General features: G+C 37.4%; 1 protein-coding gene and 1 long non-coding RNA gene across 2 annotated transcripts in view; both read left to right on the top strand.

The window, feature by feature from the left end:
* The window catches only part of LOC132903597 (uncharacterized), a 77,192-nt gene extending 61,141 nt beyond the window's left edge, over positions 1 to 16,051 (top strand). Inside the window, exon 2 of the long non-coding RNA XR_009657457.1 lies at positions 15,106 to 16,051. This is a non-coding gene — a long non-coding RNA (uncharacterized LOC132903597). The remainder of the gene's footprint in view (positions 1 to 15,105) is intronic.
* LOC106133735 (uncharacterized) lies at positions 730 to 14,885 on the top strand. Its single transcript, XM_060952248.1, has 13 exons — positions 730 to 912; positions 1,925 to 2,052; positions 2,248 to 2,483; positions 3,203 to 3,373; positions 5,167 to 5,481; positions 6,105 to 6,769; positions 7,392 to 7,521; positions 7,982 to 8,079; positions 9,217 to 9,367; positions 10,118 to 10,247; positions 11,237 to 11,309; positions 11,622 to 11,752; positions 12,120 to 14,885. Exons 2-13 carry the CDS (start codon positions 1,942 to 1,944, stop codon positions 12,246 to 12,248), a joined length of 2,340 nt encoding a protein of 779 aa, XP_060808231.1. The 5' UTR covers positions 730 to 912; positions 1,925 to 1,941; the 3' UTR covers positions 12,249 to 14,885.
* Positions 16,052 to 17,208: the final 1,157 nt, after the last annotated feature.

Below are 17,208 nucleotides of genomic sequence, written 5' to 3' on the forward strand. Positions count from 1 at the left end.
ATTTTTCTTTCTTTCTTTCTTAACATATAAACACGTCTATATCCCCCGCCGGGTAAACAGAGCCAACAATCATCAAAAGACTGAAAGGCCACGTTCACATGTTTGGCATAATGATAGAATTAAGATTCATAAACTAACAATACCTTGTTATTCTTTAGCTAATTACGATTTGCTGTTTCATAATATCTTTTGTCGGTATTAGCTTTATATACCTACGTGTAATATTTTGATTGAATGAGAAAAAGTGGAGAAATTAAAGAGTTAATACATCAAGAATCAAAGTTTACAGCATAAAGTGAGACAGTGACATTGAATGAAAGGAGAGTGAAATGTGAATGGATGGAGAGTTGCACGCCTTTATGAGCACTCAGAAGCTGTCTTAAAAGGCTCGCTTGGCGGTTCATAGAGATGTATTGGTCCGCTGGTCCAAGGTGGATGGAATTTAAAAGGTAAGTATGTAGAATCTATCAATAGAATTTTTAAGGTTGGATTCCGAATGTTATTGCGTTACAATTACAAACGTATATACATACTAATAGTGGCAATTTTGATTGGGCTTAGTCGCTTTTGTTGCTCGATCAATAAACTTGATAAACCACCTTCAACTTTCTAAGTTATTACGTGGGCACTGATCTTTAAAATTTTTGTGAAGCTATTTATTCTCAAAACTACTGGCAATAACATACTTTAGACGTCAAACAAACGTCAATTACAATAAATGGCGTTTGTGCTCGCTTTGTGTTTGCACTGTTTGGCAAATATTTATTCGCCTATGCATTCAAATGCTTTATTTGTGTCGTAATAACTTTGCAGGTGCGATAACTGTCGCGGTCGACTTATAACATGAAGGTCAGCCGTTGATATTGCAGTGTTTATATTGTAGAAAGTTAGTTTTTACATAGGTAGTACATGGTAAGTTTTAATTTCCTCATTTTCCTACACTTTTTATATTCAGTTGACTATTATTAACTGCCTAGCTGCATTTGTTTATTTTTTTTTTCGCTCTATCTTTATCGTAGTGTGAAAAGAGGCCATGAAAGTATTCGTATCTTATTCCTTACATGGTTATGTACCTTTTACAAGTAAAGGACACTAGGACAGACATATTTTTGTTCTGAGTCACAGTGTTTGTCGCCAATGGCTTAATTAATTCGAGAATCACTACTTAGAAAGTTTAGTCACACAGACAGTAATATGAGGACTGAGATAAATTGATTGTTTAATGAATTATTCATAATGGATTTTGATAGGAATGATATGCTGTGTTGGTCACAACTAGTCTAGGATCCAGTTGGAAAATTTGTATATTTAATTAGATATTGTACATTCATAAATAGAATTCTGTCTATATTGCATACAGGGTAGACATAGCCAACAGTCTTAAAAAGATTGAAAGACCATGTTCACCTGTATTGCTTAATGTAACAATTGAGATACAAACAGTGACGGGTTGCTAGCCTATCATACATACATACATACATATAATCACGTCTATATCCCTTACGGGGTAGACAGAGCCAACAGTCCTGAGCGGACTGATAGGCCACGTTCAGCTATTTGGCTTTAAGATAGAATTGAGATTCGAATAGTGACAAGTTGCTAGCCTATCGCCTGAAAAAAGAATCTCAAGTTTGTAAGCCTATCCCTTAGTCGCCTTTTACGACATCCATGGGAAAGAGATGGAGTGGTCCTATTCTTTTTTGTATTGGTGCCGGGAACCACACGGCACTGCTAGCCTATCTTTTACAAGAAGTATCCCAAGTTTATAAGCCTATCCCTTAGTCACTTTAACCAACATTGCAGTCCTATTTAGAAGTGCTGGGAACCACATTGCACACACTCTTTAGTAAATTACAATGGTCAGTTGGAATTTACTAGTGGCGTTTTTATCCAAACATTAACAGCTTACAATTGTTTTTTTCAGTTGCGTATCACATCACAATGTCCTTTGAGGAGGGACCGCTGTATTATAGAGAAATACAGAAGAATGCGTACCTCAAGAGAGTACCGAACGAACCAACGGGCAGTAAATTCATGCAGCTTGGTTATAAGGTAGGTAATTCAAAGTTATTTTATGTTTACTTAAATTACAAGGATGTGTTTGTTTGTTTTCATATTTTGTAGCAATAAACTAAGACATTAGAAAATAACACAATATGTTAACATGTATAGAAATTTATGATGAAGAAGTCAAGTGAAACCATCAACAATATTGTCTAATTTGACCCAAAACAATTGTATTTCCAGAAGGTACCACTCAAACCAATGTGGACGCTATTCTGCATCCACAACGGACGGACTCCGTACCTCGAGCAGTACCCAGAAGCGACTTCCCCCACCACGCTGTGCCACAAGCCGGTGTGGACAGCGTGTCTCCGTACAGCGAGACACGTGACAGCCAGTGTGAAGCCCCGCGCCGGGGGGGAGTATGACTTCTTAGTGGACACGCAGCACGGATCTATTAGGATGATCGCTCCTGATTGGTATTCATGCAATTCTTTTTTACTTACCAATGAATTAGATATTATTTATGAATGCGAATGTGCACTGTTAGAGTGCAAACGCGTGTGTAGCGCACTCTCATGATTTGGTGATAGATTAACTAATCTATCATATTTACATAATCAACTTAATTTATAAAGTGCCTGTGGTTCTCCGCACAAATAAAAAAAAAAAAGAATAGAGCCACTCCATCTTGTTTCCAAGGTTGTCGTAAAAGGCGACTAGGAATAGGGTTATAAACTTGGGACTCTTCTTTTAGGGCGATGGACTAGCAACCTGTCAATATTTGAATCTCAATTCTATCATTAAGCTAAACATTTATGTGGCCTATCAGGATATTGTTGAATGCAGGCCGCTTCCAACAGAGCGAGGTGGAAGTCATTGGAGGAGGCCTATCTTCAGTTGTGGACGTCCTACAGCTTAAATGATGATGCTACTTGACGGCCTCTGTGGTGCAGTGGTTGTACACTTGTCTGTGACACCGGAGGTCCCGGGTTCGAATCCCGGCCAGGGCATGATGAGAAAAGAACTTTTTCAGATTGGCCTGGGTCTTGGATGTTTATCTTTTTAAGTATTTATTATAAAATATAGTGTCGTTGAGTTAGTATCTCGTAAACACAAGTCTCGAACTTACTTCGAGGCTAACTCAATCAGTGTAATTTGTCTCTTATATATATTTATTATTATTTATTTATCTTAGGGACACGATGCAAGACTGGGTGTCGTGCCTCCGCAGCAAGCTCCAGGAGCTGCGCATCGTGTCTCCCGGCGAGAACGTGTACTGCGCCGCGCCCGCCGCGCCGGCGCCGCGCGCGCCCGCCCGCGACCCCACCAGCCCGCTGCCGCCCACGCCGCCCGTGCCGCCCGACAGGTGCGTACGTACGTACATACGTAGGTACATACATACATACATATAGACATACATACATATAAACAGACATACAAACATACATACATGCAAACATACAAACATACATGCAAACATACATACATACACATACATACATACATACATAAAATCACCCCTCTTTCCCGGAGGGGTAGGCAGAGACTACCTCTTTCCACTTGCCACGATCTCTGCATACTTCTTTCGCTTCGTCCACATTCATAACTCTCTTCATACAAGCTCGGCGGTTTCGGGTACTTTTGACCTGAACCTTTACCAGGACGTCCATACATACATACAAACATACAAATTCAAATTAACACTTGGGGACCCGCACTTCAAAAAGCAACATAAACACTCGCAATCGGGTCCAGCGGACCCAGACAAAAAACATCTTTTTTTTTATAAACTGCTGAATGAAAGGAGTTGGTTTCTTTTAATATCGTTAATTAAGTTCATAAAGAAAACAAATATTTAATAAAAAAGAAAAATTTACTGTTTTTACTTAATCAAGTAGTCAGTACAAAAATATAAGTAATTTTGGCATAGTTTTATGACTGAACTTAGACTAATAAGTATTAATAAATTCTGTAACGATATATTTTAAACTAAATCTTCTTTACCTTAATATACTACTATAATGTATCTACTAAGAAAAAATATATCTAAGAGATCAATTTTCATAGGAACAAGTCAACTTTCAAAATCAACAAATTTTAGAAAAATATTTTTGGGATAAAATCATTTTTCTACATGAAAATAAGCCATAACAATTTGCACAAATCTGTTTCATGTGTTCTCCACAAACTGGTGTATTACATTTTACACAAAAAACCTTGGTTTTCCTATCTCTCTTCCAGTTACATGGACCACAACGTACTTTTCGTCCACTCGTTGGTAGAGATGCGTTGCATGCTTCAGTTGGTTCTAATTCCGAAATTATATTTCGAATACGGGTTTTGATATGGTGTCGAATATTAAGGATAGAAATTCTTATATGTAGGTGTGGTTTAATCAAAGAAATAGTATCGGTTGGATAAAAATCTGTTCGGGTGAGATCATATGAAGGTACTACGAATAAGAGAAAAAACACTTACGTATTTAATCGCTACCGGGTCCAGCGGACCCATACGCACCTTTTACGTCCGTAGCACTCACGGGCAGTACGCTAACTGACAAGTTAGATCGTAAACTACCGCCTTATGCTATGGCCGAAAGGTACTAAAAACGGCAACGTCGCAAATGTCGTAATTTTTAAATAAATCAACAAAATACAAAGGACTGGGTCCACTGGACCCATTAGCGAGTCCTTAAGTGTTAAAAATTCAAAATTTTTATTCATTACTATATATCGCTTAATAATTGTCAAAACGTATGGTTTAACAACATTGGTTGACGTCAAATAAATTAAAGTCGTCAAGGCGTCAATGCAGAAGCGGTAACAAACTGCACTGCAGCATTTTCTACAACAACGTCAACTTAACAATATTAATTAAACTTAGAAACATACATACATACATATAAACGTACCATGTGCCATGTGGTTCCCGGCACCAATACAAAATAGAATGGGTCCGCTCCATCAATTTCCCATGGATGTCGTAAAAGGCGACTAAGGGATAGGCTTACAAACTTGGGATTCTTTTTTGGGCGATGGGCTGGCGACCTGTCACTGTTTGAATCTCAATTCTGTCATTAGGCCAAACAGCTGAACGTGGCCTATCAGTCTTTTCAAGACGTGATTATATGTAAAAACTTAACCCCAAATTCACTTACAGGGTACCGGGCATAGAGCTCATACCACCTCGCCCCCCACCAGAAGAGGCCCAGAACCCCCCAGAACCGCTCCCACTACCACCACCACAAGCGGAACCCGTGGACATCTCTAATTGGGAAGTGGACCCCCAACCCGGCACCAGTATGGACCAACCCCAAAGTGTTGCCAAGATATGCGGACAGAATATATGTCTCGATGACTCTATCCTGAGACGGAGAGAGAGTTGCGATGATTTCTTTGATGATGATGATGGCAACGAGGATTATAAGCAGACGGTGAAGGTTGGTGATGAAGCGGCTGAAGAAAATGTTCAGTGGTAAGAGACTTATAATTTGTAATTTTTTTTTGACGAAGATACGATGCTCATAACTGGCTGGTTTTATAGTAGTACATATCTACATATAATCATGTATGTATATGTTAAGGATTGACAATCATTAGCTGACACTGATTTTTCCATTTTTTTTTGGCGTTTAATTAATTTATTTAATTATAGCTATGAAATCATACATATACTAAGTGTAGCTACCGCAAACGTGGAAACTGAAAATTGCAATGTTAAAATACATACATATAGTCACGTCTATATCCCTTGCGGGGTAGACAGAACCCACAAAATTATTAAATGCTCAAAAAGAATGCACATAAATCGGAGTACAATACAAAACAATATAATTTTAAGAGAGATATTTAGAAAAGTGAATTAAGCACGGTGAGGGAAAACCTCCTGAGGAAACCTGCATGTTCAGGCAACCCTGATCATCCAATATCGGTCAGGCGGGAGATGCTTCCTGCAAAATCCTAACTCACCCAATCCAGGATCCATGGTCAAAGGCATACCCCGGGCTCCTCTCCAGAGTGGTGAGGATGCAACCGGGGCTAATGGCAAGAGGAGCATTTGGAAAAGTAAATACGATATTAATCCTCTTTTGGTTTCAGCGAAACGCCTCCACAAGCAACAAACATAACGGTGATCCAAGTATCCAATAAAGGTCCTCCGCACACAGCCATCCCGGTTTTAGGTCCGGAGACAGATGTCTTCAACTTTGAATTCAAAGAGAAAGTCACAATACAACCGGACAACTTCGTCAACATAGTCAACACAGAAAGTAACGGTTACGGAGCAGTTTTCAACGATGGGGACTACGGTCACTTGAGTTTAACAACCACGGTTAATTTAACAACGGATAACTCTTCGAGCAATGTTAACGTAACGGATAATTCAACAGGCAACGATACAACGGAAGGTGTCTACGAGAGGTTGTGTATGGCTTCAACTTCAAACGAAACGGTGTCACGTTTGAGGAATATGGAGAAACTGAGGAAGTCATCGCTTCCAAATTTGGACACGAACGATTCAACGTATGAATATTTGTTTCCGAATAATAATGGAAATGATTCTTCTAGAACAGAAGAGAGTGTAACGCAGAATGGTAATGGACATGAAGTGAGTAGGATTAATTTGGTGCAAAATGTGGATACGGTTAGAGTGAGGAGTAGTATAGAGAGATCTCAAAGTCAGAGTGCGTACGATAGCGGAGACAGAGTTAGAGATAGACTTGTGAGACCTAGTAGGAGTCCACGAAGAGATGTTAATAAGACTGGTGAGTAAAATATTAATTAATTATTTTGCCTAGTCAGTGGTGTATGTCTCCCCCGCAAAGGGATATAGACGTGACTGTATGTGTGTATGTATAAACTTACTGATAGTAATAAACCAAAAAGTTATTAATTTATAATAAAAAAAATCCTTTTTTTTAAATAAATAAACCTACATGTTTTATAATTTAAATCCAAGTAAATATTATAAATGCGAAAGTGAGTTTGTTTGTTTGTTGTTACCTCTTGACGTGTTATCTAATGAATTCAACTTGAAATATACATATAATTAAGAGTCTGGACATGAACATCCCGACAAAAAGTATATTTCCCGTGGGATAAGCAAAAAAAGCCGTATTCTTTTGTAGGTGGAGCTAAATTCGTCACTTTTTTGTAGATAACGTAAAATTTCGTCGCTTTTTTGTAGATAACTTTAAATTCGTCACTTTTTTGTAGATAACGTTAAATTCGTCACTTTTTTGTAGATAACGTGAAGTTCGTCATTTTTTTGTAGATAACGTTAAATTAGTCACTTTTTTGTAGACAACGTAAAATTTCGTCACTTTTTTGTAGATAACGTTAATTAAAATTTTAATTTTAAAAGATTATAATAATAATTTCTTTCAGAAAAATCGGAGGCTCTGCCAACGAAACCAATATGGAAACGGGGTCTCACGGAACTGTCTCTGCTGACCAAGCTGAGGATTGGCGGGAAACGGCACGAGAGCCCCAACAGACAGGAACCGGATGTTGACAGGTAAATACATACATACATACATATGTATGATCATGTCTATCATATCCCTTGTGCTTGTGACTGAGCCACCAGTCTTGAATAGACTGAATGGCCATGGCCACGTTCAGCTGTATAGCTTCATACATACATACATACGTATGGTCACGTCTATATCCCTTGCGGGGTAGACAGAGCCGACAGTCTTGAAAAGACTGAATGACCACGTTCAGCTGTATGGCTTAATGATAGAATTGAGATTCAAATAGTGACAGGTTGCTAGCCAATCGCCTGAAATAAGTTATATTTCTCAACTTTATAAGCATTCCCCATAGTTACCTTTTACGACATCCATGGGAATGTGACCGAGTGTTCCTATTCTTTTTTTTTGCCGGGAGCCACACGGCATTCCGTGATTCCCGGAATTAAATATAAAATAACATATACAAGTAGAAATATATATATATAGGTATGTTTGTTTCAGTCACCGCGCAACAACTTCTCCCGTTAAAGTTGTACGTCGGTCGAGACCTGAAGGCAGAGTGGACGGAGTAAGGAGAAGAAGCAGCTCTTTGAACAACGGTAAGATATTGCTTTTGTCCAGAAGAATAACGGTTATTGAATAAAGGTTATAGGATAAAGGTTATTGAATAAAGGTTATAGGATAAAGGTTATAGGATAAAGGTTATTGAATAAAGGTTATAGGATTAAGGTTATTGAATAAAGGTTATTGTATAAAGGTTATAGATTGAAGGTTATATAATTAAGGTTTTCCATTTAGAGTAAATGTGATTTGTTGGTGTAGCGGAAAAGAAAATTCGGCTATATACTGTAGGCTGGTGTGATGCCTGGGGAACCGCGCGACACACGATGTTGTGTAAAAGCAAAAGGTCACAGGTCGAGAGTACCCGAAAAAGCGACGAAGCTCGTCGCACGAAGAGAGTAATGTATGTGGACGAAGCGAATGATGTGTGCAGGGATCGTGGCAAGTGGAATAGATGTGGTTAAATTCAAATTCGAAAATTTTATTCATTATTATAGGATACTTCATATGGTTTAACAACATCGGTTGACGTCAAAATAAATTACTTAAAACTAGGTTTACTGCCGCTTATAATAAATTACCAAAAAGTGTTCTTGAAATGAATGATAGAAAATTCAAAAAGTATATTAAAGTTGAGCTTTGTAGGAAAGCCTATTACAGCACGGATGATTATATTAATGATAAGCATGTGTGGCCTGAGCTGGACATAATGGCCTCTTAAATGCTTGTGTATTTTTGACATAATCTTGATATAATTTGTACAGTATGTACATATTTTATTTTATATTTATTTAAATTGACGAAATATTCGTATTGACATAATCAGTTCTACATTCATACATGTTTTTTAATGTAGACAATGTGCATTCGTCCACGATTTAGATTTAAGAGATTTATATTTGTAAATTGACGTCCTATGAAAATGCTGCATTGTAGTTTGTTCCGCCGCTTCTTCTACACATGCGCTTTGGAAGCGGTAGTAGTTATAATAAGATTTAAGTTATGTGACGTCAATAAGTGATACCTTGTATCCAATTTTGAAAATAAATCTATTCTATTCTATTCTTCCAAGGCGTCAGTGCAGAAGAAGCGGTAACAAACTGCACTGCAGCATTTTCTTCTTCTTGGTCTCGTGCTTGTATTTATGTATGTATATTGAAGTTCCGTCACCTCAGGCCAGCTCGCCGGCCCCGCGCCGCCGCTGCGGCCGCTGCGCGCGCGCCAGGCGGCCGCGCTGGTAGCGGAGCAGAGGCGCGGCGCCGCCGTCGCGGTCACCGTGTCCGCGAGGGACCCGCCCGCCTTCGTGGACTACGATCACCAGGTTTGGTGAGTTTTACACGAAGAAGAGGTCGTATGTTTGGGATTTTTAAAATTGAAATGCATAAAATGAATGAATGAAAAATTATTTATTAAAGTAACCAGACTCATTATGTTAGTATACATATAAATATGTTAGTAGGCATAATTAAAAAATTAAATTAAATTAAAATTCGAGTTACATATGCGCAGACCACCTATCTGCACTGTCCCCCCAGCTACAGTACCGCAGTGGTTTACGTAGCCGCCATGCAGCCTGGCCGCAATCATGCGCAGGATGCTGTTGTCGCTCTCTCGCACTCTGCGCACCGCTTGCGCATCACACTGTAAAAACAATTTGCGCATCTGCAAATATCCCAGAAGCGAGGCAGCCCCAGCAGCATATCCTAAAAGCGTTATTGTACTGTACACGAATGGCATTGTAAGCTTTTTGAGTATATTTTGACCACATATATAATTAAATTTTAATAAAGACGTGATATATATATAATATGTGTGTGTACAAGGTGTCTGCGAAAGTAGATTACGATGAGCAGGCTTGGTAAGTTTTAACGAGGATTTGAGGTTATATTTTGTAGGTTTGTCGGAGAGGAAGAGATTTTGGGTAGGTTTAAGATGGGGGGGGGGGGGAGAGGGACGTTACTTGGTTCAACGTTCCTGGACGTCTTGGACAAACATCCGTACTGACATCATGACATACAAACTTTGCATTTATAATATTAGTAGGATTAATTCGTTGATTAATCTTCTCTCCTACAGGATATGCCACTGGGGGAACTCCGGCCGCGTGGTGAACGGCCGCCCCGGAGACCGCGTGTGTGCCGTCAGGAGGCAGGCGCCGCGGAGCGCCCAGCACGCCTTGCAGCTCCTCAGGCAGGATAGGCAGAGGGTGAGTGGGGGACAGACATAGAACTAGGCAAGCAACCTCTTTCAGGCACTCAGGCAGGATAGGCAGAGGGGAGACAGGCGCCGAGGAGCGCCCAGCACGCCTCGCAGCTCCTCAGGCAGGATAGGCAGAGGGTGAGTGGGAGACTAACATAGAACTAGGCAAGCAACCTCTTTCAGGCACTCAGGCAGGATAGGCAGAGGGGAGACAGGCGCCGAGGAGCGCCCAGCACGCCTCGCAGCTCCTCAGGCAGGATAGGCAGAGGGTGAGTGGGGGACAGACATAGAACTAGGCAAGCAACCTCTTTCAGGCACAAAATAATATGTTCCGAAGAACGTTCTGTGGCGTAGCGGTAATACGCTTGTCTCGGAGGTCCCGGGTTCGAATGCCGGATTGGTATCTCGTAACACAAGTTTCGAACTTACTTCGAGGCTAACTCAATCTGTGTAATTTGTCCCGTATGTATTTATAATATACATTCATATGGTCACGTCCCTTGCGGGGTAGACAGAGCCAACAGTCTTGAAAAGGCTGAATGGCCACGTTCAGCTATTTATTTATTTATTCTTCTATTATTCTATTTATTATATTTATTTATTTATTCTTCTTTCGCTTCATCCACATGCATTATCACTATGCAAAATTGTCGGTTCAGGATAGTCTTTGACCTGACCTTTCCAGTCCACTGGCCTCGTATTGAACAGCCCTGGAGACAGAGTCAGGAGGCAGGCGCCGTGGTATGTTCAGACAGGATAGGCGCGATTAGGAGCAAAGAAATAATGGAAAATGTGAAAAAAAACGGCGAAAATTATTTATCCTTGAGAGTTTCAATGATGCCACAAATAATTATTCCACGCGGACGAAGTCGCGGGCACAGCTAGTTAAGTATATAACCCTGTAACATACTCTTAAGCCGCGGCAATAAGGTTGTATAGATGGTTAATTTATTGTTTAAAAAATTATATATTTTTTATTACTTCGTGTTTTTTCAGGTGGACATTTTGTTTCACCGGGTGCCCCTCGGAAAAATATACGTTCTCAACAGGAGGAACAATGAGAGTTTGGGTGAGTTTTTGTATTAATTCAGTTTACAAATAAATTATGTCTTTTTGTTTTGGTATAGAGAGAGCCAACAGTCTTGAAAAGACTGATAGGCCACGTTCAGCTGTTTGGCTTAATGATAAAATTGAGATTGAAATAATGACAGGTTGCTAGCCCATCGCCTAAAACAGGAATCCCAAGTTTATAAGTCTGTTCTTTTGTCGCCTTTTACGACATACATAGGAGAGAGATAAAGTGGTCTTATTCTTTTTTTGTATTGGAGACTTTTTTTCTATAATTTTAATACAAACAAATAAACAATATTCTTCCTCGCAGGTTTAAAACTGGACAGTGAATGCAACATAACATCGGTGGAGCGCGGTTCAGTGTGCGCAAGCGCAGGCCTCCCGCCGGCGGGGCGGTGGGCGGTCACTGAGGTCAATAACCGACATATAAACTTACTCAAGGTATGTGCCGTATAATGTATATACACATATAGTCACTTCTATATCCCATGCGGGGTAGACAGAGCCAACAGTCTTGAAAAAGCTGATAGGCTACATTCAGCAGACAGTACGTACCTATGTATGTATATAGTAGTATATACATACATATAGTAAGGCCTCTGGCGCAGCGGTAATACGCATGTCTGTGACACCGGAGGTCCCGGGTTCAGGGAAAGGTCAGACTTCAGGTTGGGGCATGATGAGAAATGAACTTTCTCTGATTGATCTGGGTCCCGTTACCCAAGTGGCGAACTTACTTCGAGGCTAACCCGTTTATGAATATGTATATTTATTTATAAAAAAAAATATATATGTTTTCTATCACCAGGGTGGCGAAGAAGAGATGCAGCGTCTCATCATGCACGGCTCCGAGGTGTCAGTTCTTATCCAGCCGTCAGCTCTAGTCAAGAAAATAAGGACGGCTCTCAAAGCCAATAAACACCTTATATACAGGTAGGGAAAGCACTTTGTCGCATGGCAGCCGGGAATAAAAATGAAGGTTTTGGCTGCTTTGAAAAAATATTGTATAGTCCGCCATTGCAAGTGTTTTCTTTTTTTAAATAACTATGTACTATTTCTTGTATCATTCATTCGTTCATATATATTCATTCATCTATATTTCTTGCGGGGTAGACAGCGTCAGCAGTCTTGAGAGACTGATGGGCCACGTTCAGCTCCTTTCAAGGTTTGCTCAATCAGAAATAAATTAGAAGGCTTGATTTCTATACTTTAGAAGAATCAAACAATATGTAATATCATTTGAAAGGAAAGCGAACTTAACTTTAAAAAAATACTGTGTAATTGTATGTAAATTTACTCCGTTACAAGAAATAGTACAGTAGTTTAAAATAAATAAATCATTTGCATTGGCGGATTTATCCCATCAATAGATCTCCTCCAGTCAACCGGCAAACAATAAAGGAACTAGATAATTGAGTAAAAAAGTATATGTCTGTTTTATTGCTGTTACATTTTTTTTTAACTTCAGTAGGATATCCGTGTAAACATTTACAGCCTTATTCATAAAAATTAAACCTATTTAGTCTCTTGAGAACGTCTTAACACAATTGTCACGAAACGAAAGAAAAGTTCCCAAAAAAATGTAAACAAAACGCGCCAAAGTCATTGAAATGCCAGATGTGAGAGACAGTCATCGGCGGCAAATGGAATCAGCTGTGACTGGTCCGCCATTTTGTTTCTTAAACCCTTGAACTAGCGTCCGAGGCTGTTTAATTTGACAGCAATTTAAGAAGATGTTAAACTCTTAACAGCATATATTAATACGATTTTTTAAAGTATGAGTTGTCGGCCTCGGCGCAGCGGTAGTACGCTTGTCTGTGACACCGGAGGTCCGAATCCCGGTCAGGGCATGATGAGAAAAGAACTTTTTCTGATCGGAATTTTTATCTATATATTTTAAAACTATTTATTATAAAATATAGAATCGTTGAGATATCATCTCGTTACGCAAGTCTCGAACTTACTTCGAGGCTATCTCGATCTGTGTAATTTGTCCCGTATTTATTTATGACGTAAAGAGTGTCTTAAATTTATGTCACATTTATGAATAAGGCTGTTAGAATCAAATGTACATCATGAAGTACATGTATTTGAAAAAAGAAATCACAAGATAACATACTCGTATGTATAAATTTACATAGAATGTTGACATTCATATACTGTGTATAATAATTGTGTCGTATAAAATGCAGTTTTATATATTTATATACACTTTTTGTACGATATCATTAAAATGAATTTTGTTGAACAGATTTAGTACATTATTTTATAATACGTTCGTTTACATAAGATTAAGGAAATAGTTGAAAATGATCTGATCATAATCAAGTTTAAATTGTAATCATCGTGTAAACTCATCAATTAAACGCACATATTGTGTCTAATTATAATTTAGAAATTAATTAGAAAGAGATACAACTAAATTTGTGTCTAAGGCTTCTAATATAAGGACTTTTTTTTGACAAATAAAAACAGGTTGTATGAAAACTTTTTATAACGGTAAACTTGTAACACCATATCTGTATTTTAGTTGGTGATGTGCAAATAATGTTGTAAACTATTTAGGTATTACTTATTAAAACTGTTTTTTAAAGACTTGTACAATGAACCGACCATAATGTACAGTCGCCTGTAGGTGAAACATGACTTCCTGTTCATAAAAATCAAGACCACATACATATAATTGCGTCTATAACCCTTGTGCGGTAGACAGAGCCAACAGTCATCAAAAGACTAAAGGCCAGGTACAGGCCAGTACCTGTTTGGCTTAATGATAGAATTGAGATCTAAACCATGTCAAGTTTATCTGTAGACTGTACATTTTAATATTCATAGCAATTTTAATTGCAATACTTTGTTAATATTTAGTATAAATTAAAATATTTACCGAAATATTTTTCAAGTTTTTATTAGAAGAAAAATATGTTAGCATCTTATTCACTGGACAGATATAGTCTCCGCCTACCCCTTTAGGAAACGGGAGTGTTTTTATTTATAATATGCATTGTAAACAACTAATAAAAATACATTACACTATAATATTACTAACTAATTATAACAAATTATATTCACTGAATTATAAAAGGTTTATTTTGCAATATTTTAAAATTAATTCTATACATACGACTAAAAAAATTGCGTCCTAGTAAAATTATTAAAATATTTTTCAATTTATTTACAAAAGAAATTTAGTAATTTCGAATTTCTACGAATTATTTAGACTTGATCCATAGAAATACTTTTAAAAATTAATCTTAAGATTTTAACCAAAAATTTAATCGAGTGAGGGCCAAAAGCGAATTTTTATGTGAATATTTGTATAATTTTAAATGACTTTTAGACACATGTACAATTGTTGATAAAATATACAAACAATTAAATGTAATTATTGCTTGATTACATATCACGTAATTTTTCTAGTACATTTTATTACAATTTTATAATAATATACTATTTACTACATACACGTGATTTTAAAATATGTAATGCGCATATTAATGTACATATTTTTTAAGCATTTAAAATAATTAGGTACATTCCTTTTTTGTTATGGACGCCACTCATAAATCTATACTAATATTATAAAGCTGAAGAGTTTGTTTTGTTTGTTTGTTTGTTTGTTTGTTTGTTTGTTTGTTTAAACGCGCTAATCTCAGAAACTACTGAACCGATTTGAATAATTCTTTCACTGTTAGATAGTCTATTTAGTCTATTTATCGAGGAAGGCTATAGGCTACATTTTATCCCGGATTTCCTACGGGAAACGTCAACAATGCAGGTGAAAGTTGAATGAGTCGGCCATCTGCGAGCTTTCCACGCGAACGCTGCGCAAACCAACAAAGATATAGTAAAACAATGTACTAAAGATGTGAAGTACTCATTTTTTGCCACAAAAAAGTCCGCGAGAGCATATATCTATCTCTTAAGGTTTACTTACAATAACCACTTTTATGTTCATTTTTTAAGATTATTTTTTGATTATAAACATAAGTTATTTTGAAACCAATTTTCTTTAATTCAGTATTAATCCTTATCCAAATAAATATGTTTATTACTTTCGGCTTTTCATGTAGACTAAAATTGCCATTTACAGTATATAAATCAGACGAATAGGTTTTGAGATATAGTCGTTATAAGCAATTTGCAGCGAAACATTTAATACGGCGAACCAGCGTTTTTTCTAATACGCGTGACCGCCTGACCGCCCCCCCCCCCCTTGATAAAGCCGAGGAGGATGTTTGCAAAAATAAATATGATTCCCAAAATAACTATTCCACGCGGACGAAGTCGCGGGCACAGCTAGTAAATACATAAAATGCAAAAGAGTTTTTAAACACTAAACCAAATTGTCTGAGCCAGATTAATTTTGGAATTAAAAAAATTTGAAGCGAAAAAAAAATAATTCACCCTTTATTTACTATTGATTTGCGTCGTACCAATTCACAGACATTGAAATGATAGAAGATAATAGAAATGCCAAATTATACTTCTATATAATTCAAATTCAAATTTTTATATGCATAACATTAGTACCTACAACAAGGTGTTAAATTTTACATAACATATCTTCATATTTATATAACCTACGCACGCGATTATTTTCGTAGTTTAACAGCTGTCAAATTCTTTGGTCGTATCCAAATCTACTATGCTCTATACAAATTGACCGAAAATTAAATTCGTTTGGTGGTATACAATATAATACATTTTTGAATGTATTCAAAGATAGATCTGATAAATTATTTTGTTTTATTTATTTATTTGGCTAAATGCATATTATTTAACCGTTATTGTATTTCCATTTCAAGGTTATTTTGCTAAATATGTAATTGTAATACTTACAATGTAAGGATCGCTTTAATTAAGTACAAATATTTTATGTGTAGAAAAAAAGGGACTACGAACAAATACTCATAGAAGGACTTTACCTCTTTTGTTATTGAAGAAAGAATTATTCATGATAATTTTTAGTCAAGTAAATTTTTTATACGTTCTATTTAAATTTGTTTCTGTAGTTTCCGGCCTCGATAAATGAGAACCTCCCTTGTTGTAGTCGGTTGAACCCACATTATAAATGTTTGTACTCAATTTCAGCGCTCCCAGTATATTAAGATTTTGTGATGTATTTAAGTTACGAATATTATACTCGTGCACATATCTCGAAAACTTGTGATCTTTTATAGAATTAATAAAAAAATATTCTGAATGTTTGTTTTTATTTCGTAAATTATACTGCTTTCGACTAGCAATATTATAAGTATAGTTTGTCCTTTAGTCATGTTTTACAACATTCACGGACAGATTGTGCGGTCCTATTATATCTAAAGGTAAAAACACACTGCAGTCTCTATTGAATTTTAATAAAATAGTGGCAACTCTATACGCCGCAAGTTACAACAGCCAATCACGCGACGCTATCAGCCAATAACAGCGAAGAGTCTAAATCGCGCAAGCAAAGATTTCACGGATTGGAACATATGTATATATAACCTCCGACACAACATCGTCGGAGCAACAATTCCTCAGGATTAACCCCTAGCCTGGTGGAAGATCTTCCCTTTATGGCGTTCGAGCCCGAATCATCACTCCCGCTACAAAATAGTACTCGTAATCTCAATGGCCCTGTAATTACGATCACCAAGACCCTGGCCGCGTTTACTTTTAGAGACAAGGTGAGATAGTATATATGTTTATATTTTCAGTTTGATACATACATACATATAGTCATGTCTATATTCCTTGCGGGGAAGACAGAACCAGTCTTGAAAAGACTGATAGGCCACGTTCAGCTTTTTGGCTTGATGATAGAATTGAGATTCAAATAGTGACAGGATCCATGGTCAAGGGTTTACCCCGGGCTCTTCTCCAGAGTGATACAATCTGTACGCACCTTTAGC

This window comes from Amyelois transitella, chromosome 28 (genome assembly GCF_032362555.1).
Source record: "Amyelois transitella isolate CPQ chromosome 28, ilAmyTran1.1, whole genome shotgun sequence".
Taxonomy (NCBI): domain Eukaryota; kingdom Metazoa; phylum Arthropoda; class Insecta; order Lepidoptera; family Pyralidae; genus Amyelois; species Amyelois transitella.